The 23386-nt window shown below is 32.0% G+C and overlaps 1 protein-coding gene across 5 annotated transcripts; it reads left to right on the top strand.

The window, feature by feature from the left end:
* Positions 1-1078: 1078 nt before the first annotated feature.
* Positions 1079-23339, top strand: Rtnl1 (reticulon). Of its 5 annotated transcripts, XM_069120308.1 has the most exons (7): positions 1079-1135; positions 1283-2041; positions 9235-9270; positions 17363-17570; positions 17751-17959; positions 18349-18454; positions 19075-23339. In XM_069120308.1, the coding sequence occupies exons 2-7, from the start codon at positions 1309-1311 to the stop codon at positions 19124-19126; spliced, it is 1344 nt and encodes a 447-aa protein (XP_068976409.1). In that variant the 5' UTR covers positions 1079-1135; positions 1283-1308; the 3' UTR covers positions 19127-23339. The 5 variants fall into 5 exon arrangements, with proteins under 5 accessions (XP_068976409.1, XP_068976410.1, XP_068976411.1 ...); XM_069120310.1 differs by lacking the exons at positions 1079-1135; positions 1283-2041 and adding an exon at positions 4336-4786; XM_069120309.1 differs by lacking the exon at positions 9235-9270 and having other exon boundaries at positions 1085-2041.
* The last annotated feature ends 47 nt before the right edge of the window (positions 23340-23386 follow it).

The raw sequence follows: 23386 nt of genomic DNA, 5'->3' as shown, positions 1-23386 counted from the left end.
GTTAGTATTTCACTATTTGAAAAATGTGACGTATATTAATAAAGGATAGAAATGTTAGAATAACTCTCATATAAAAGAGTATAAGTTTCTTCATTCTTAAATTGTCATATATTATTGCAATAAAGAAATATTGAGATCATATTGAATGTGTATTCTAAAAAATTTCATTTGACATATATACTTATATACTCTGTTTTGTTAGTAAATATTAGAAATACTTGAAACAATAAGATGACCTACCCTATCAAAGGATATGAAAAATAAAAAAAAAGGTACGTTATATATTAAAAGTAGATTTAAATCAAATGATTAAAAAGATAAACTTCTGAATAATTTTCGAGATCGAATGTGTTATATGAATTATAGTATTTTTTGTTATTTCTTACTAATTTTTTACAGATACGACACATCTAGGATCATTATACACGTCTATGTACTCTTCCAACGTGACTCATTACCCATTGTCCTAAACTGTGAGACCCCTCCAGTCCCTTCTTTCTAACTATATGGTGGGGACAACTATCAATTCTCATTGGCTACGTCAGGAACGGACGGTACTTATCGGACCCCAGACTCAATATTATTTTTTTAAAATTGTTAATACATAAAAATTATCTTCTTAACATTTAATAAAAACAGACAATATGTAATGTATTTTGCATTAAAGAGCGCTACAGTTTTGCAATTTGTTATTAAGATACATTATTTTATATTTTTATTCTAAGAATCATTTAAAGGGCCATAAATGAATGACATATGTGATATGTATAAGCGAGTATAGAATTTTCAAAAATTTTAAAATCATTCTCTGAGTTTATTAAAGTCGTCACCCGATATGTGTACATTCCTGATGCAGACAGGAATAGGTGGGGCGGAAACCCTCTTACTACGCACACCCCGTGAGATACTCCGCCGGAGAACATGTTTCAGAATCGAATTCACCCGTGGAAGAGTGAGCGTTAAAACAGTTTTTCATTTTCAATGTCTACCGCTTATTGTTAATGTTTGAATAAATTATTGTGCATCGCTTAATAATAAGTAAAATAGTTATAACGAAATAAGAGCTGTTAAAGTCTAAAGATTGTAACAAGAAAGGTGATCAAAACGTAACGAAACGTCAACACTATCGTTGCAGGTAACAGTTTTTAGAGACTGTTCTAATTGTTAATAATTTTGAGAATTTTTAAGTTTAAAGAGAAAAATATCGCGAAGAGATATTACAAAGAAAATTAACAAAGAAATATCGGTAACGTCCTAAAGGAAAAGTTGAATTCTATGACAGGATAACACTCCTCGCGTGCAGCAAAGATGGCCGAGTTGAAGGAGCAACCAATCAGGAGAGAGCACGATTCGATGGACGATTTTGAGCACCTCGAACACGTCCAGGATGGACAATCAACCCACCTTGAAACTCATACCGAGAAAGTAGATAGAAGTGCGAAGGATAATTTCGATATGGATCAAGATATGATCAACTTTTCCTTGAATCAATCATTAAATGAACCAGAAGATTCTAAAAAAGCGACGATGTTATTATTGGAGTCAGAAAAAGGGAAACCGGCTGAGGAAAGTAATTTTGAGGTTAGACCAAAGGAACCGGAATTCGACTTGTTATCAGGCAAAATAGAGGACCAATCGGACGTTATGAAAATCGATCCGGTTACTAAACAGGCAGATGAGAAGCAAGAGATCGCAGAAAAGGAAGAAGTTAAAGAAACCAAAATTCCAGATCGCGAACCAGAAATTCCTCCCTCTACTGAGAAAAAATTGGATAATTCATGGAATGTTATTGAAAAATCTCCACCTGTTTCGGAGTTAATTTCGAAACCAGAGAGAAAAGCAGAAAGTGTAAGTGAGTATGTGGTTGAGCATGTAGAGAAAAAGGAACGGATCAGTGCACCAGAAACCGGGGAATCGGAATTTGAGTCCGAAATCGAAGCATCACCGGCAAAGAGTTTCAAATCGATCAAGCAGGAAGTAAAACGAGAACCGATAGAAGTGGAAATTGCTCCAAAGGAGATTTTCAGTAGCATGGGAATCGGTGAGTACATTTACATTTTTAATAAATAATTAAGTCGATAGTTTGTAAAGGAAATAGTAATATAATTAGACTGATATTATGTGATATATATCGATATGAATAAAATAGTACATGTATAAGTCATCTAATAAGGTTAAGTAAAAATTCGTTAGGTCTTATATACAGTCTTTTTTTATTTCGATCATATATGAAGATATTTTATATTACTAGGAAGAATATTTTATAGTCAATGTTCTTGAGATGACGACCTCCAAAGTCTCGAAAGCATGAACGATTAGTACGAAATGTTAATTAATTTAGCATCTTTGCACGAAGTGAACCATGCTTCCGCTTGGCTACAGCGTCATTGCGTTTGTGAGCTGTAATGATGTGATTAGTTATTCCAAGCACATCATACACCTCTTTAAGACATCTTTACTCTTTCATCAGCTTCATAAGAAATTAATCCGCAAGAAATATCTTAATCCGAATTTTTAATAATTAGTTCTTTTTTAATTGTTAAATTTCTTCTCAGTTTAATAAAATGCTCGAGAAAATAAACAAATGTTTCATAACAATTCAATACTGAGAAATGACTACTCACAAAAGCATTGTAAAAATCCAGACAAGAAATCATGTATTGCGTCATTTTGTACAAGAGAGAATGTGTCAATCTTTTACGCGAAGTCTTAGCCATTATTAATACCCTTTATTGTGTACGATTACACCATTTACGGCAAACTTAGATAATTGGTATTTCGCTTGTCATTTTAATATGATACAAATCATATCGTGGTGCCCCAAGATAGTAGCGTCTTTATACCGTTACTTATGATATATGATGTACTTAGTATAACGGTAACCAAAGATTTCGCGGTTGAATTTCTATGTAGTTTGCATATTCATGGTTCTTCTCGCTATATTAACATCTTATTACGAATAACTTATTAGATTAACATTATTCTTTATTTTACGATTATAATCTCTCGTGCAATGGTTAAGTGCGTATTAAGTAAATTATAGTGTAATAGATTCGCTATTAATAATATGTGCTATAGATTTGTTTCGAATAAAATGTCAACAGCCAAGTAACAAATTATCGATTCTTAAATATATTCGTATGTAGGTGTGTACCATTAAGGAACTATGTAATGAATAAGTGTATGATACTCGTTGAGTGACCGATTTTCAACTGCTTTCACTTAAACATTTTGAACAATAGCACTCTTCAAATAATATAATTTTTATCTGGACATTTAATTTTTATTTGAAAAATAAAACAATTCCAATGTCGCATTGAAAAATCACTAGAAAAAGAGAGAATTAAACGTTTTATATTTTTAATGAAATAGCATGTTTCTATATCTTTTTATTTATATTAGTATTTGTATAGTATATTAGGTTACACCATGAAAAAAGAGATATGTACTCATTTTGCGTGTATGGTTTCTACGTTGGATCGAAGTAACCCGTATCTTCTCACCATATTGATCCGCAGCAGGGATACCTTACGACCTCTTTTGATTGAACCAATGGGAACAGCCAAGCCCATGGGAAAATAGTCTGTATAAAGATGCATTTTACAATTAAAAATTTGCATATAATAGGCGACATGTTCTATATTAAGCTGTTCAAATTTATATCTATAAAATTGTAGTACTAATTGAAAATCATTCTTTATGCGCCGTGCTCTTAACTGAAGCCGCTTTTTCGTTCTTCAAGAAGATATTTTTACTCATGATTTCAGTACGAAAAATTTCAGGCGCCTGACTCATGAATTATTTCCGATCGCCGTACATTATTGTAGTATGTCATGTTTTTCTTGTCAACTGTTTCAGAATACTCGCCACAAAATAATATTTTAACACCATATCTGATCATAAACTAATAGTTACCACAGATATTTTACAAATTCAAAATATAAGGATTACTGTAGTCAATAGGAACTATAAGTTCTTAAAAAGAAATTGTGAAATGTAAACAAATAATAATTCTTTATTTTTTACTTTCTTTCAAACACAAATTATCGATTTATTCATTTCTAAAAATTTCAAATTTTCATGCAACAATTTGTTTTAGTAGATACACCTGTTTCTACTCGACTGGATTGCCTATTTATATTTTGAATTCCGCGTCATCTAATGTTTTCCACTGAAACTCACTAGACCCTACCAGTGTTGAAGGCGCCATCTCTTATCAACAAAAGTAACTAGTTATACTTCATCCGAACCGTACCCGAAGCCTTATCGCCTCCCTATGCACCTAGCAATGGCGCGTCGAGGTGGTGGGGATATCTGGAACTGTCCACGGGTCGATAATACTCGTCAGTCCTGTTCTCGCCTCAAAGCATAGTGTGTCGTTAGGGAATCGCAACATCAATATTACACGAACTATTATTTTTCCCCTGATAGATTTGTTCAAAATCATTTCGTGTATCAGAGGCAGATAGAATTAGTCAGAACGAGTTATTCGAATGCGAACAAGCGAGTAGAGTCAGTGAAAAAAGAATAAAAGGGTGAAAGAAACGGGGAAAGTAAGGAGCTAGTAGCAGAAAGTGCGTCGTTGCGACTATCAGAGTGGGTTGTTGGGGTAGTGCTCGAATGCGAGTCGTCCTTGGTTCGACTGAGACACAAGGTTAGGGAATAATGAGAATGGAGCCGGCATGCCCTATGTCTCCTGAGAAAGAGAAAGAAGATTCCGATGTGGTTTGCAAAGAATCATGCATCGCCAATGGCAATTCTTGCTTCTGGAATATTCTTCATCCATGTATGTTAATTTTTCCATTTTTTTCTCATTTGACGTCGACTAGGAGATATAACATATTTAAAGTATAGTATGAGTCAAGATATATAGCGAGATCACAAATTAAACCACCGAGAAGTGGTATAGATGATTCTATGGCTGGCCTTATAGCCGCAGCTCATTTTAAGATCAAATGTGTATTGCATTTCTAGGGTTCCGCACAATAAAAAATAGTGACATCTTATGATTAACGCAGTTTTATTTGAGAAAGAGAATTTTGATATACTTTATAAAATGGATTGTTTCTGTAACTGTTTCTAGATACCGAACCCAGATCATTTTGACCTGCTGCTGTAGTGTACTGCACATATTTTGTATTCTTATTGTTCTGATATAAACAATCGTGTTGTATGGATATATATCACGTATTGCTTGAAAATGTTTTGAAAAAATAATTGCATACGTATAACAAAACTCATATAATGTATATTATATGTTATTATGACGTGCTTCTGAAATGTCCGGTTTCCAAAGGTTTACAATTTCTTCGTACGAACCTCTCAGAACTTTTTTTGCTATTATCTTTCTCAATTTGCTTGTTTTGATAAAGAAATATGTACATTTTAACTTCTAACAGATTTTACGCTATAGCCTCGTTTCATCTTGGCTCATACTATAATATGAAACAGGTAGCTCAGTGGTTTGACGTCGGAAACGAGGTGCAATTTATCATCAGTAGGGCGCGTACTAGTTACAGTAGCTTTATCATGTAATTGATAAATTATTTTACGTCTACATTATATAAAATGAACGTATATGACAGAGATAAAGAAAATATAAAGTTGCGTTTATTTAATATTATTTAATATTCTGTTACAGAATTATGATGTAGTATAATATTATAGACATCGTTATACAACGCGATTAAATACTTGTACATTAGATGAAGGAGATTTTTTACTGAAGCTGTTAAGATATTGAAATTTCTTTTATTGTTTTGAAGCAAGTATTAAAGTGATGTTTTTTTTTTAAATACAATACTATGTGTGGTTATTAGAGATAAATATTAGAGAGATATCGGAAATAATAAATTTTCAAGGCCGCAATGTTTACCAATGGGTTATAGGGTTTCATGAGAAAACAACGCAAAAGCGATCCTAATGTTCTTTAAAGAGCTGATTTATCATGTTACATGGTTAAAGTTCTTTGTTCTTTTTATGAAAATATTGATTGCTATAGAAATTACACCATTATTTATTAATAACCTGTTTTTCATTAGTGAAACACGCAAGTATTGTTTGATATTTATGCATAGACTGAAATATTTTTTTATCCTAAATTCATGTCGTGCTTTCCAACATAAATTCACGTTGTGCTTTCCAATATAAATATGTATTTAATACAATCTAGTTTATTACTATTTTCAATTGTTGCAATTTCCTCAAGATCTTAGAAACTTAATTAATTACAAAAATAACTTACATAAATTATTATGCATTTATTTCTCAACAAATATTTGTTTCTTTCTTTGTACAGAAAAAATCAGCACAATTTTTTTGTCTTGTATCTTATTACAATCTTTTCATTAAAAAATTCTTTTTTAACTCAACTTTATATTTCTTTAACTTTATATTTCTTTTAAGATATGTTACTCAATAGAGGAATAAATAATAAAAAAGGACAAAGTCCTCTAATTTTAATACTGAGATAAAGCCGCGTTTATCACAGGAAACTTGTTGTTTATCGTGTAAGTCATTCAGATACCATGTCGTATACGTTATTAAATATAAAAACAAAGAGAAAGCGCGAAAAAGAGAAAAGTGAAAAAACTAGATAATTATATAGCTCCGGGTGCATCGACTGTCTGACATGCGCAGTGGAAACGCGATTTGTAAGTGGGTTATTGATCGTCGGCTATCGGTTTTTATAAATATATTGCACACTTTATATTGTAAATAGTAATTTTTGATAATAAAATATAAAAAAAGGACATCGATCGAATTTTTATTTTCATTCATACATGACATATACATATATAAGAACGATATACATGAAATGATATACTTCTAGTTTAAGAGATATTATTAAGAGATATCTTTTAATTACTATTTTATAATTAATGGATGGTCACAGTTATAATATAAAAAAACAATTGGAGATTTTCAAGTGCTCGATATCTTATTACAAAATTATTATGGAATTTTTTTACGTTATCATATGAATTGAAGTTTGCATATTTGATTAGCAATAATCGTCGTAGTTGGATGCAAAAATAGTATCGGCACTCGGGAAGTATAATTGAATTGACATTGTGGAAAATGAGGGATAATTCATGTTGCTTCGAAATTTAAATAGTCATTGTGTTTGTATGTATGTCTATCTTCAAGAGTCTTTTCGTTAAAAAAGAAATCACTTTTCATCAGGTATGATCAATAAATATAACAGCTCAGCAATTATCTCTAATTACATGGAATCAACCTACGATCATGATTAGATATATTGAAAGCACGAGTTACATAAGATAAGCATATATATAACTCGAAGTAACGTTACGTATATATAATACAAGATATTCCATGTCTTTAGAAATGTTTTTTGATAACAGTTATGAGATTAAGGAATGGATATTTACCCTAACAAATCTAATTTATGTATTCGCTTATCGAAAATTCCGTTGATAGGCGAAAAATTCGTTTGTTGAATCTCTAATTCGAAAAACAAATACGAATACGCATAAAATAACTACTTTCTATTTTTATATAAATTACAGTGAAATTAATAATTATAACCTTGTTCATTTTTTTTATAACGGTTTTGAAAGAGGACTTTTCATTAGAAATTCTCTCGTAACAAACTCTAAAATTCAGAGGGTCTGTTGGCTTTTTCCTTGTGTTCTAAAATAAAATAGATTGATGATGAGTAATAAATACAAATAGTGAATGAAATAAACAGAATTAAAATAAATTAGTTTTAAATTATAGAGGAATAAAAAATTCTTTCTTCTTTTTCTTATTTCTTTATCTTGTTTTCTGGATTTATGAGACTTGCGCTGGTGGTATACCGTTTTAATTTTTTATTACAAAGTTATAAAGAAGATAAGAAATATTTTATTTAGACAAATTCACTGTATCATTTACCAAGGACTAGATATTACATGTGCAAATTTTAAGACAAGTCATTTGGTCGAAGTACGTAGATATCGAGATAGAAGTCGAGGTCAATGATTGCGCAACACCGTGTAGTGTGCTAATTACACTGACAATGAATGCTGCCAATCGATTAGGTGCTATTTAACTGCCACTCCTGAAATCTTTTGATATATTATTCTCAAAAATTATACGAAAATTTTTCTAACTAATTTTGATATTTTTATATATGTATATGTACTAATTTCTTTGAAGAAAAAATCCAATTTAATTTTTTCAGATTTTTTTTAAATTGTTGACAGATCTTTAAGAGAATAATTTAAAAAAGAATAATAATAATAATACGTATTTCCGTTATGCAACGAGCAATTGTACGATCAATAATTCTTATTGTTACATTTGACTAACGGGATGGGTTAAATCACCGACTGTGAGAGAAAAAATTACATAGTAGGAAAGCATTAGGAAATTGAAATGAACGAGAGTTTGATTTTATGCTAATGATACCGACAATGAGTGAACACGTGCAACTGTTCTTGAATGAGTCTAGATTGATAGATGATCTAGATTGATTTAGATGAGTCTAAATATTTTTACTTATCATTGATATAAAATACCCGTATTTATCGAATTTCTTTTTTATAACATTTTTCATTAAATTGATGAGAATTATTTAACTCTCAATTGATATCGTTTCGTTATACAATAAATGATAACTGTTTGAATTAGGCTGATTAATCTTTTTAGAATAGAATTGTTTATAAGCTTTGGACAATATCTTTTATTTATTATGTACAATAGAAACACTGATACTTCTACTGATATTTCTTTAAGGAAGACATAGTTCACTAAAATGTAAGACCAGTTTTACAACATACAATTACACTCGTCATTTAACTAATTAATAAGTTTAAAAAGATTAATTTTGGAGTAACCTATTTTAGTTTATATTCTATTTTTTACGTGATAAATACTATTAACGGTGTTTATCATGTAAGATAGAGAAGACAAATTGAAATTATATACCTACTGTAACATACTACTGTATTGTAAAATACTATTACTGATAAGACTAATTTCGTAGTATTGTTGTTACCACCTAATGACAAAATCCGCGATCACCTAATTGCCAACTCAATATTATAACGATAAAGTGTTCATTATAAAGAAATGTCATCGCTACCTTTATTATTATTATACAGCATTGAGAATATTTTTTTTTTATTGTTGTTGCCATTCATCCATTTCTCACAGATCATCGTAAAGTAATTATATAGAACTATGTCAATCACACAAACTAACATAATTCGGTTCTGTTCTTTACAGACGCATGGTTTAATCCTGATAGACTGAATCCAAAAGGTAAGACGCCAAACTCGATGTCGATGTCCATTCGTTCGCTTCTATGTGTTGACCAGTATATTTATATAATCGCTATATGTTTTGTCAAATTTTTGTCTTTTTTTTTAAATGTGTACTTGTGTTTTATGCTCTTAATACCTATAGAGTAGACGTAAGACAAAAAAGGGGGGGGGACGAGAGAGAACGCTATTTGTGATTTATTTATTGTATATAGGATGACCCACTTGGAGCTTATAGAAGTATTTCTATATATAAATATAATAAATATAAAATATAGCTTTAATGAAAAAAGGTATCATTTTCGTGTCGATTATATCCAGTTCAAATTTTAATGTAATGAAACTGGACTATTGATAAATGTTTCGATAGAAAGAATTTTTAGTAAAAATGATATCCTACATTTGGTATTGTTTAATCCTGTTGTATCTTTTGGTGTCGTTTTCGATTTTAATAGTGAACCCGACCAATCCAATGCCCTTTTATCGTTAAAAATTTCCTAGCTTCGAGAAAAATACAAGAAAAATGTTATTTTTGTGCTCGTATTTGTTGAAACAATAGTGACATTGAAATGAGAAATGTACCTACAAATTCAAAGACCGTAGTAGGATTAAGATAACTTTTATACAGAGAAATTATCCGAAATTTGATGTAAAGCCACGTTGAGACAAGTTCATTTTTAGGTGAAATATAATTACTATAATTCATACACTTTTAAGACAAAGATTTTATTTATCATCGAATTTGCTAAAATACGAAAGATTGCAGAATTTTCAATGGTAAATCGAACAATAAACAGCTTGTAACAATTACTTATATCTATGTAAATGAACGGAAAACCTTTGTACTGGCTGTATAATTCCCTCTACGAGATTGCATATTTATTATCTAAACACTTCTGCATCGTGTTTTCTTTCCTGTATGTATTATTCCATACGTGTAATTCATTATTGACCGATAATTTAACACTGTAACTCCAATATATTCCACGGAAACAAGAATACAAGAGAATTGTACCATGTAAATCATATTCATCAGACAATGAAAATGCAGACGCAGCAAGACTCTCGGAAATCGTTATTTCACGAGTAAAGTTGTACATTCACTACGTCATTCATGTCGCTAACTTGTGAAACGTTATTTTCGTTGCAAAGTCTGGTGATAAGTATTCAAAGTACAAGAAGAGTTATCAAGACACCACTTTGGTCGTACAATAGGTTACTTTTATCGAACTTCCTTCTAAAGACATTAACGATTCTTGTTTCTTTGTACTCCAATATATCTCTATGAGCAACTTTAAACATAATACACTATCATTCGAAAGCTTGGGGTCATTATATGACCTGTGTATCTAATCTCTGTGTTGATAAAAATGATGGACGGAATTTCATGCATTCACAAAATTTTGTTATTAAATCTCTCTTGAATTAATAAGAAATTAATTATCCTCAGCAAATCTTTGAAAGCCTATACATAAATATGACTTCTCATTTGAATGTGTTGTTCGTAATAGTTCGACTGCGGATGTTTATACAAATTTACATTTCCCATGAATGTATAAATATCTACTAATTAAATCTACAACAGACTAAGAAAAACAGACTAAAGAAACAAACTAACTAAGAAACAAACAGACTAAGGAAAAAGTGCTGAAAAAGATATTTTAACAAATCATCAACTATTACTACTTTTTACTACACAATTTAATAATAGGTAACATATCTTTGCTTCAAGATATTAGCACAAAATGGCACGTGATTATTGACATAGTTCTTGTTGTAATTTCAGAAAAATCGACTCCGTCAATGGCTCTATAGATATACGAGGATAGTACTTAGAATCTGGTTCCTTTGTTCCCTCGAGTGTCAGTGGTATTGATTTTCCCTTTGAAGACTACAGAGGCAAGAGCAATCTATGTATGTGTGTATGGGTCAAGTACCTCGTGAAGAGTACATACCAAAGAAGTCTGAGTTGTGACTATTGTTGGATGCTTGCATTTAGGATGATATTGGAATGATATTAATCCTCTGAGGTTCGATGACCTGGCTATGAATTTTTGTAGACTCCTCTGACGTCAATCGTTTGTGTGTTTCGTCATGATAATTCGATCTAGCACATAGAGTGTCGATTGCAATCTAGTCATTGCACAATATGTTACTCTGACAGTTTGGATCCGCTTCTCGAATCTTGAGTTCTATGTTACGATCAGCTAACTTCCTTAACGACTGTGGATAAAGCTACTAGCAACAGTTGATTGTGTTACTATTGTGTCTTGATTTGCGACTTGGAAAATTTTGTGTTGGATAACTCGCGTGAGAAATAGAGGATCTTGCCAATTATCCATCGCGTCATTCACAAATGTTACTTGACAATGTTAGGTCTAGGTGATCTGAGTAGACTAGATAGACCCGACGAATACTGTCCCAAAATGTTCTATATTAATTCTCGTAGCAACGCAGGCTATTTTGTTAATTTTCGTTAAATTTCAGTTTTTCTTTTTCAATCTTCAATTGAAAATATACAAAATAATTTAAAGATTATTCACATAGCTCTGTTTATTATAATATGTATTATACAAGCTGTTGCGACTTTTTCTCTACAAACTGCGATGACTTAACCTATAGAAAAAAATAAGGTAAAAAGCGTTATATAAAGTTTGTCAATAAATATTTTGTTACAGTGTTATAAACAAATATCGTATGCATGAAACAGGTAACAACGCATTTTCTATTATAGCAAACAGAATGTCAACTGTGTTTATCTGATTTGCGTAGTTACATGCTTTTTATGACTCTCTAATATCCTTGCTTATTCTAATATTTTTACTAGCCGTTAGTACTGAACTATTAAATACAGTAATCGTTTCTTATTGTTATTATATTCTACAACTATTTTAACGACACGGAATTGTTGCTACACAATAAAAAAATATGTAATTACGCTGACAAAATAATACGATTGACTTTTGTGTGCTGGAATAGAAAATGCGTTGTTACCTGTTTCATGCATACAATATTTGTTTATAACTCTGTAACAAAGTGTTTACTCACAAACTTTATATAACATCCTTTTCTTAGTTTTGCCTATAGGTTAAGCTCTCGCATTTTATCGGGGAAAAAGTGGGGCATCCTGTATGTTACGGTATGTTTATTATATAAAAAGAAGTACTCGTTCAGGAAATTTCTTCAAATGAAAACAATCAAACATCGAGCATTCAAAAACATATATCTAAACATACAACCAATGTATCACTTCTAATCTATTCAGAACAAAACAACACCCTTTTCAATCACCAATCAATGCCCATCGTATTTCCAATTCAGGTCTGGGTCAAGCAACTGATATTGTCTCGTATCTCCTCAGATATCCTCCTAATCAAACATATTCACCCTATACACGCAAGATCCATGTTCCAGTCGCCTTGTAAACCATTTAAACGTGCCCTTTACATTTTTACAAAGGAATCCAGTTCCTTTTGTTCTCGTTCATTGAAATTTCGATGCAGTCGGACAGATTCGTGTCGCGGTTAGAATCCAAAAAAGCCGGAGACGATTGGCGGCCGTAGCCGGGTTTAAATATAGTATCCGGCCGGGTTTGAGGCTGCTGGTGTTCTGCCAGAAATCTCGAAGGGAACTCTTGCTTTTCGCTCGGCGAGCCCGCAGTCTATCTCTACCGCGGAGTGTGTGCCGCGTTTCTACGTTGGTTTTCCTAGGAAGGTTTTCTTCATCGCCGTGTACGATCTGTTTATCCTCTCGCCGCCAGTGTCTTCTCTCTTCGAGGTGTCCCTCGAGCTCTAGAGGAGGGAGGAAGAAGCGGAGACAAGGGAGGGAAATATGGCAATCACGAGGGAAGAACGTGAGTAAGAGTGTCACAAAGGGTTGTTCGAATCTGAATTGATAGAGAGGCAGGTATATACACCGAGGAGGTTGATAGGTTGCCAGTTTGAGAAAGAAACTGCGCAGACGTGGTTACATCAGAGATCCGGGGTGGGGTTTTTTGGAAATGTTAATGATTTTTGCGATCCGCTGAAAACAGGACTAAAATCTTAGGGTTCAACTATAACAAATCGAAATTTCGAAGAATTTTAGGAATAGGAGGTAGTAATTGTTTGATTGGTTAGATATTGAGTTTGCAATCAGAAAACTAGGAATTTTATCGTTTGAAGTCGATCGAAAACAAAAGCTTTTGATAATGCCGGTAATCAGGGTTCTTTGGATCAAACTAGAAATTCAGCAAAGATATCAGGACCACGAATTTTTCGATTGTTTCAGGATTGCATTGGTGCTAATTGCAAGAGTTAGACTTCTAATGAAGGATGAAATTATTTAAAAGCTGAATCAAATAGTATGGAGAGAATGTGTGAATTTGATTAGTGAATGGAGTGAAACTTTCAGAGAACTAGTATAATTGATATATTATATTTATTTGAAGGTATTTCGACGAAACATCGGAGAAAGAGAAGCGTAGCTGTTATGAGAACCTTTTATTAATAATTCTTTTCGAGTACTTTTAAAGACCAGAGCATTGCACTGTTTGCTTTGAAACACTGTTACTTTTAGCGCTTGGACGCGATCCAAAGCAGCCAAAAGAATCGAATTCTTTGTCAAATCTCATCGAGAAAATCGATACCGTCTCGTAAAACTTATCCTGCCTGAAGCCACTGTCGCATTGCGACAGTTCCGCTGGAAGCTGAATACGAAACCGTTTTAAAAAAATCTCAAATCGTTTTACGATACTCTGAATAATATTCTTCTTCGTGTATCAAAATTTTAGGAATAGGAAATAGGAAAAAACTGAGATTCTCATTTTTCTAACGCAGCCAATAATATAGCAAAAAATGACTTCATTTTCTTGCGAGAGTGAAACTCACAAGTCATCACATATTATAGTAAAAAATATTTTCTTCGTACTTTGACAAAATTTTACGTCAGAAATACTTTTCTGGATTGATCGTTAGTTTTATATGTAATTTAAGAAACCTTCGCGTGTATAACGCGAATATGATACCAGGAAAAGAGAGATGGTAATTCTGAGTCACGTATATGGTGTATAATTTCCTATGGGGGAAAGTAGCAAATGAAGGGTGAATTCGTGGAGGGTAAAATATCCGTTGGAAGGAATATTTCTGGGGATAGTAAGGGACGTCGAGGCAACGGCCGACACTGCGACGCCGGGCATCGCACTACCAGAGACATCTTATTGATTTTCTACCGCCAAACCGCGCCCGACCGTTCCCCTCTTTTCCTTCGATACGTGATACTTATGCACGACGTATCTCTATCTTTCTCGCTCTATTAAATTCCGTCCACGTCTGGATTTGTCCCAACTCCGACTCTGATTGAACCTCTTTAAGAGTTCGATACGTCTGGATCACGCAAACAATTATATGAATGTTAATATCTTATTGTTGCAGCCTCTAGAATCGGTCGTACAGGGACTGTTCGATAAAGAACATGAAGAGGATATTCGAAGATTTTCTATAGTTTATAATTTTAATAGTTTTATATAATAATTTTTTATAATTTAAAATATATACTACGGGTGGAAATGAAAAAGACACAGACTACGTTCTAAATTATATTCGAAATATTTAATAGATATTTTAGTATAAAAGGGGATTAATTTAGAGAATTAAAGCTTAGAGTTTAGAGAATTACATTTCAAAATATGCGTTTGCCTATATTTTTAACACTTTTAAAATAATAATATCTAGAATTTCTATATGAATATTTTACAGTTTTAAAGAATATTGCCCTTTAAATATTTAATACATATTTTAGTATGGTTGAGAATTATTCTAGAGAATTAAATTCACAGAGAATTAAAATTTTCATAGTCCTTTACAATTTTGAAAAATATTGTCCCTCGAATATCTTTGTTTTAAACATTTTCTAAGTATTTTAACATACCTACCCTGCTAAATGTCGAATAGAAACTGATGCCAATTGACTAAAGCAACAGCTTGATTATAATGCAGTAAACGATCAGAATATAATATTTAATTCTGCTCATGCTCAGTTACACGACAGGCTGAGCTTGCACGCATATTTCCACGGCGTATTATATCATATAGATTTCCATACAGAGTCTTCTAGTTGACATATTACACATCCGTTATAGTTTCTTTACAACCGGTCGCCGTGGAGGCATCAAATTCACAAAAGAAACGATAAAATATCATAATATTCGCTTATTTTCGTATTCTTCTGCATATCTATTGCGACTAATCACTCTTGATATTGTCTTTAAAAATTCTATGACAGCAAGGACACTTTTAAAAGCTTTCAAATGCTTTAAATATAAAAGTACAAGATTAAATCTTCAAATTGCTGGTGAATTTTAGATTGAAGAGGATTGGATTTTCAACGAAATAGAACTTGTTCGATCAGGAATTGGAACAGATGACATAAATTCATTTGGCAGAATTACACGACGTTGAAGAGGCCTTGGAAATAGTTTAATAGACCGTCCTTTTTGGATTAGAGACAAAGCCGATGGCAAAATTCAAGAATTCACTAGGTCTCTATTATTAGGGTACCTTCAAGGCTGTTGACAATCGGTTGTTGTCATTAGTCATGATTCCTCGTATGTTTAATTACTTCAATATTCATCGTTTGTCTAAAATGTGTTAACTCTAGACAATTGTAGATCTATAATGTACGTTAAGTTTTATTGTTAATGTAATCAGAAGCGCAAATAGATACAAAATATGTATATTAAGACTCGAGGAAGACAGCAAGAGAAAAGCAATGTAAGATACTTCTCATGATCCCAAAGCATGATACCAAAATAGTACCATTGAGTACTCTATTGAGAGATTCATAACATGAAAACTGATCCATATCCTGACTTACAGTCGAATGAAAATTAAACGCATTTATAAAAGTAACTTTTAAGACAGTTTCACAACTTCGTGATTTAATTAAACACAGTTCTATAATTCTAGATACAGCTCGAGCAATTGCGTAATATAATGAAAGTACCACTACAAAAAAATTTATCTATAAAGCTATCAGATTAAATATAAATGTCATTAAAATAACACCAAGATAAAAAGAATAAAATATCTGAACGATCCGTTTAAGGAAAAAATGTAGCAAATGATAACAAAAATATTCTCACGATTTTTAAGGAAGTTTGATAATGTCAAAATAGTTCATTAAAGCGAGGTAAAAGTTACAGTCATTTCCTCCTTAATCCAATTACCAATGACACTCGTACATCAATCGTGATTAATGAAGTACTCTTCTAACGATTTACCTTTCCTTGCCCACTTTCCACTTCAGTGACTATTTTATTTACGATTACTCTACCGGTTCCCTTTCCTCGTTTTTCTCCCATTCTAACTCGCTAGTATCTGCTTCCCTCTCCTACTCCTCATGCACACGTATCTTTGTAATATCACGAGGCATATAGAGAGCTCCATGTGTAAACGAAGCCGCGGAGAGAGTTGGCAGTTCTTGCTCAGCTTTCCTCGCTTTCGACTTCTTTTATACCATATCCTCTGCTCGTTCATCGAAAATGGTACGAAAAAATAATTTAAGGACAGCCATCGAGGAGCTTCCCGACAGGGGTACCGGTGAGTCTTCGTCTTTTTTCTAGGAAAAAATCGATCTTCGACAAGATTTGTTAACATATGGTTCAGGAGCACGTGTTCGTGCGAAAATATTGAGATGGACGGATTTTACTTGATCTGTATTGAATATAAGCTTGAGAATCTTAATAAGTGGTGTAATATTAATAATGTTTCTGTTATGATTTTGATCAATTTCGGATAATACCTATATTGAACTTGTCTCAACGTTCAAAGATTATATGTAGAAAAGAAAGATGATATCTGAACGTGGAATTTGTGATTTTAAGAAAATGGTCAACTTCGATAAGGGTCTCCCTGTATATGTATATACAGTTCTGTATACTATTCTTATTGCATATTTCCTGGATATCGAAACATGATGTTTTTTTTATTATTACGTATATTTGTGAGTTAATAAGAATGTGAAAGCACTATGTATTGCAATAGATTGTATAATGAAAGTATAATAATTGCGAATTTAAAGATTCTAATAACGGTGTATTTTTTGTTTCGTTTTAGTGGCAGCTTTAATTTATTGGCGCGATCCAAAGAAATCAGGCCCCGTGTTCGGGTGCATACTCGGCGTGCTCCTCTCGCTGGCCTACTTCAGCTTGATAAGTGTTCTTGCTTATTTGTCACTTCTTATCCTCACAGGCACCGTTGCCTTTAGGATTCACAACACCGTTCTTCAAGCTATTCAGAAAACTTCCGATGGGCATCCTTTCCAGTAAGTATCCTGGATAAAAGTCCGTAAAAATGAAATTTCTTATCCTAAAGAAAGAATTTTTCACTTGCCTTAAAACACCAGAAATATGAAACTTTTTGAAGATTAAGTAATTTCAGAAAAATTTGTGAAAAAGGTTAAAATCTAAGCAATAACATATTGACAAGTTACTTATAATTTTAGGAACATTTTGGAAATGGATTTAACATTGCCCGCGGAGAAGGTGCACGAAGTGGCAGACGTGGCTGTTGCACACTTAAACGCAGCGGTCAGTGAACTTCGTAGGCTCTTCCTTGTCGAGGATTTCGTCGACTCTTTAAAATTTGGTGTCCTTCTTTGGTGTCTCACCTACGTGGGTTCTTGGTTCAATGGCATGACTCTAGTCATAATTGGTAAATTTTGTAAATTTCTCAAATGTTCCATTTTCTGTTTTAATACAAGTCATACTAAGTATGTGGTTTATCGAATGTTATGAAAATATGTTCAATCGAGACATTCTTAGTTCTCCTCTGTCTCTACAGTCAGGAAATAGTTGTACGTATACTTATCTAGAAATATTAATAGAACTGACGTCTTAACGAAATATTCAGCGTCAAGAGACTAAATTTGCGGTTTAACGGCATATCCGCACCCTCACTGAAATGTATAATGAGGTCATTGTTCTCGTTGAGCAATGTTAGAGTCCTCTTAATATTATCTAGACTATGTGATTGTTCGATATAAGCATGAATTTTGAAAAATCTAGCGCGTTCTACAACCAATTAAATTGATCTTTTCTTAGGAGTGGTTGCCTTATTCACACTGCCGAAGGTCTATGAGACAAATAAGGCACAAATTGACCAGAATCTAGCACTGGTACAAAGCAAAATCAACGATCTCACTACTAAGTAAGTTACAATTCATCAAATAATCTTCAGTATTTCACGCGTTTTAAAATAAAAAAAAAAAAAAAACAGTTTTTTCTCAAATAATTCTGTATTATCCCGTATTATCTGATTTCAACACTTTGAATAAAATAATTTAATTACAACAACATTTTCTTGGAAGTATTTTCCTATAATTGTAAATAAAGTAAAATATCACCTGATGATGTAATACATTGCGAATAGATTATATTTTGAAAGTAGCATATGTTCTCCCTGTAATCAGGCATTTGTTGCATAAAATATTAACGTTGCTTCGTGACAAATATAGAGTGGAAATGCCGCTAATGGTTCCCCCCGACTACTAACTGGCAATTTTCGTTTTGATAGTAGATGTCCATCACGGTGCAGGACTTATTAAAATGATATTTTGAACTGGTTCTCTGTGTAAAGGGGAATGGGAATAGTTCTGTTCTCTTACTTGCTATACATTTACATATATAATTTGTATAAATATACTCATATTGCTAAATTAGAAGATGCATATTAATCTTCATTAAAGAAATAAAATAAAAATGGTATTTTTCATACAAATATAAATTCAAATTTTTTTAAAAACATCTATATTTTAATTGTCGTTTCAGAGTGAAAGCTGCGATACCGTTTGGCAAGAAAGAGCCAAAGAAGGAAGAATAAATGTGAGAATATATCATCACGCGGGGGCAAAAGAAGCTTAAGCGAATTTGTCGGACAATTGCGGAATCCATGCAAGAACGAAATACAGAGTGGCCACGTGAGAGAACCGAAAAGATAATGCAGAAGAACAAAATGAAATTAAAAAAGGAAATAAAGAACAAAACATATGAAGATCGAATACGAAGAATGGTGAAAGGGAAATATTTAGCAAAAATTGCAGAGTACTCAAAGAAACTAAACAACGGAGAAAAGATGAAATGTAACAGCAGCGTCAAAAAGAAGAGTACAATGAAGACATAAATATATATATATATAATACATATATATTATATTATATGTTATATTATATTATATTATATTATATATATATATATTATAAATAATATACCAAGAAAACGAAAGATACAGAAAAATCAAGTTCTTAGCATTGTAAGATTTAAAGTAACTGGATAATTTTTTTAAATTCTGAAATTCCTATGTATGAAAAAATAAAAAATCGTAAAAAAGTAGCTACAATAGAAGCATGGCTTGCAAAGAAATTGTAATGGAAGATTATTGAAAATATATGTATATGTAAAAAAAAGAAGAAGGAAAAATAAAATTACCTAAAATGAATGGGTATCTCCAGAAGAACAAAGAGTTGGAAATGTGAAAAATCGCAATGAAAGAAACACTGCTTTGAAAAAAAGAACAGCGAGAAAAGATTACAAGGTAATAAGGAAAAGAATGCCTTTTCTCAATGTTTTGGGAGTTCGGCAGCTGGATTTCAATGTCCGACGATGTCGTAATGCGAGTTTTCCTTTTCTGGATCTATACAAGCTGTCCCTGTTAATCGAAATAAATGGAAAGAAGTAACATTTAGCGATTATGTTAATTTGTTGCAACGCGAGAGGCGAATAGAGCCCTTTGGTGTACTCTATGCAAAAACCATGAACGGTGCAATGCGTGTGTCTCTTAGGGGGTTTCCGGTTTTTCTTCCTTTTTTTTGTTTTTTTCCTCGCACTCTCCCACATCAGTCTAAACTGACCTTTCTTCTTTAAATAGAATGATATGCGGTCCCATTGAGATCAATCATGATTAATCATTTAGTTCTTAGAAAAAATTTTTTTAATTTCATAATAGAAGTTATTCAGAGATATCTTTGGCACAAAGATGACGAGAGGGGTGTTTTCCTTTTTCTTCTTTTAGCCATTAGCGTTTGAAATTTGTACTTTTCACCTTTTTTCTTTTTCTGATTGCATATTCGTCAAGATGACTGAAATTGGTAATTTGTTTTGTAATAAAATATTGGTCTGTCTCTCATTTTTAGTAGTCTTACAATAAATTCAAACGAATACTGTTTACAAACTTGAATTTTATAACGAAAACTTTATGTAATGCTGTTTTATTCTTTAACATCACATAATAAATGCACGCATTGGAACGTATGACACTAATATTACATGATTATATTCAAATGTTAAGAATGAAATAATATAGGTGTCTTAAAAATATATGGAAAATCTTTCTGTTTTCAATAAATTTTGTTTATCTTCAACAATCTAGATAATTTCGTTATGAGAAACTGATCTAAAATCCATTTTAATATTTATTTTAAACAAAGCCTTCTAAGATTTCTACTATTTTTTTCAGTATGCGACTTTAAATCAGTTTCCTGGATTTTTATTTGTAACATAATATTCGTACTTGCTTTTAGAAGCATGTAAATATACATTCTACTTTTCTGTTTTTAATTTTGTTTCTTTAGTAAAATATATTGGCGTCTATTCCCGTTTTCAGCTGTAAACCGGTATTTTCAAAAATGATTTATTTATGTTGTCTATAATATGTTCTTTAAGCTGCGTATAAAACACGTTACAACTTATATCTTACAATTTATACGCATATTTACAGATACATTGCATCAGCATAAGTTAATACATCAAGAAATAAGGTTTATATAATTGTAAATACAGATCTTAAAATTCTATCAATTGTTTTAGCAAAAGCCTCTCGCTCTTTTTGCTATTGTTAAATGTTTCGTTTAAAAAATAAACAAAGGAAAGGATAATTGTTAACAGTAACAGTCAAATATGACCCTGAGAAAATAATTTAAAAACTTTTACTTTATATATAATTAATTGCCTTTAAAAAGTCATTTTTTTATACAGGGGAAGAATGCGTTACATATGTATGAGTGGATGTAAAAAAGAGGGACAAATAGACTGAGATAATAAAGAAAGATAAATTAGAAAGTTATTCGTTGTTGATGGTGTTACGAATGTTGCATATCTTGAATTAGTTTCTTAAATGACACTATAAATAATGTATGGGTAATATTTAATTAAAAATCTATTGATTTTTAATATACATAAGATTTCGAGTTTCTATGAAGTTTACATGTAGAAATTTACCAGTTCTTTTCAATTAAATTGTACGAGGGATCAATTATAATTTGTATCATATTTGAAAATTTATTCTTTAAAAAATAAAGTAACTTTTATTACTTTACGACGAGCTGTTAAGAAAGCAGTTTGTTTTAGTAAATAATATTGTTAATTGGTAATTAATTTGCCTTTATACAACAATATACACTATCGTTTTATAATCAATAATAATATATAATTAATAGTTTTATGGTTTTCAATTAATGGCCAATCGGAAATTTTTGTTGCTATAATATTCTATTTTATCAACACACATAGCACTTAATATGCGTCTTTTTCGATCATGATCTTTCAATTACTTTGCAATACTGATAAACAATCAGCTTTTTCAATGAGGTTATTTTTGTATTTGATGATTGAATACTGTTAAAATCATTGCAATACTATTGCAATAGCAAGACATCATAAAAAGTGACTCTTTCTACAGTAATATTATTTTAACCAAGAGACAATTAAAGAGACAATTTAAAAAGCGATTTTTTTAGTACTCGTTAGTGGGTCCGCATATCACTCGATTTCTGTGTCATCGCTCATTAATAATTCTTGAAAAACACACACATGTGAGAATGATGAACGAGCGCGTGTGTATGTGAGTATGTGAAATTTAAAGAAGTAGCGCCGTCTGTTTTTTCTTCGGCGTTTTCGAAGATTCCTTTCTTCGAGCAATACAATTATCGCTACCACATTATTAAGTGTAATTATATAGTTAAACATTACGATTGAAAATTGTTGGCTGAATTGCGAATTTTTATTATAATATCGTTCCAAGCAAATCGACGCTGGTACCTGGAAATTTCATCCAAATTTTTTTTCACCGTGTAGCATCGTTGATCGATGTATCGTGAAGCATTAAAGGTTCATTCGCATGATTCCTTACGATGATACGATTTGACAGAGTCTCGATGAAATTCGATAACGGGTACCACCGTTAATCTTTACTTCAAAATATAACGTCCGCAAATGAGACAACTACGATGGGAAAGAAATGCGAGAAAAATAGACAGAGACGGAAGAAGAATCTTTATCAGAATGCAAATTGTAATACGCGTATCGCTTATTGACGTTTTCATTATCGCATCTGCATCCGCACGATTAATTTATAAATAAATTATATTAAATAAGACACTGAATTACGCGATTTGCTTTCTTTATATCCTCCATAATATCTAGATCAAATCAACTAATATAGTATTCTAAAATAGTAAGTAGCCATTTTATTATATAATATTTTTGACGATACGATAAAGCAGCTATTACATTCGTATCTCGTTTATTTACGTGAAATATAGGATAGACCTTTCTTTTTTGTCGTAGAATTTAGACCGATAACATAATAGGATCACGTTAACTGATTTGGATGTTACGTGACCAATTACCGAAGGAAATAGCTCCAGGACCTAGGAACTAGGAAATTTTCAGTACATATGTATCTCTTAGTTTCAAAAAGTAGTGGGGATAGCAACAGCCAGTTAGCAAAGCGGGTCCATGGTCAGTTAATGATACGCTACTGAACTTTTCAAACTAGTGTCGGAAGATCATCATAGATGGCAGGAATGCATTTTTAATTTTTCCAAACCTGGTCGGTATTATCATTGCAGATCATGTGACGTAATCCATTACAATACGCCTGCGCGACCTTCATACAAGGTGACCGTTTCGAGGATTTGGACGCATGTCATTCGCCTGTTTGTAGTATACGAGTGCGGATCTGTGTGCCACCGGTATTTTTTCATGTGTCGTGAAAACCGGTCATTGTTCTCGCCAATTTTCCTTATCATCAATAAAAGTATTACGTTTGTAACGTATCCTTATCTGTGAGGCTACAACTTCAGAA

The sequence above is a fragment of the Bombus flavifrons genome, chromosome 9 (assembly GCF_040668555.2).
Source record: "Bombus flavifrons isolate JBK064 chromosome 9, iyBomFlav1_principal, whole genome shotgun sequence".
In the NCBI taxonomy this organism is placed as follows: Eukaryota; Metazoa; Arthropoda; class Insecta; order Hymenoptera; family Apidae; genus Bombus; species Bombus flavifrons.
This window is presented reverse-complemented; position numbering and strand designations above follow the sequence as displayed.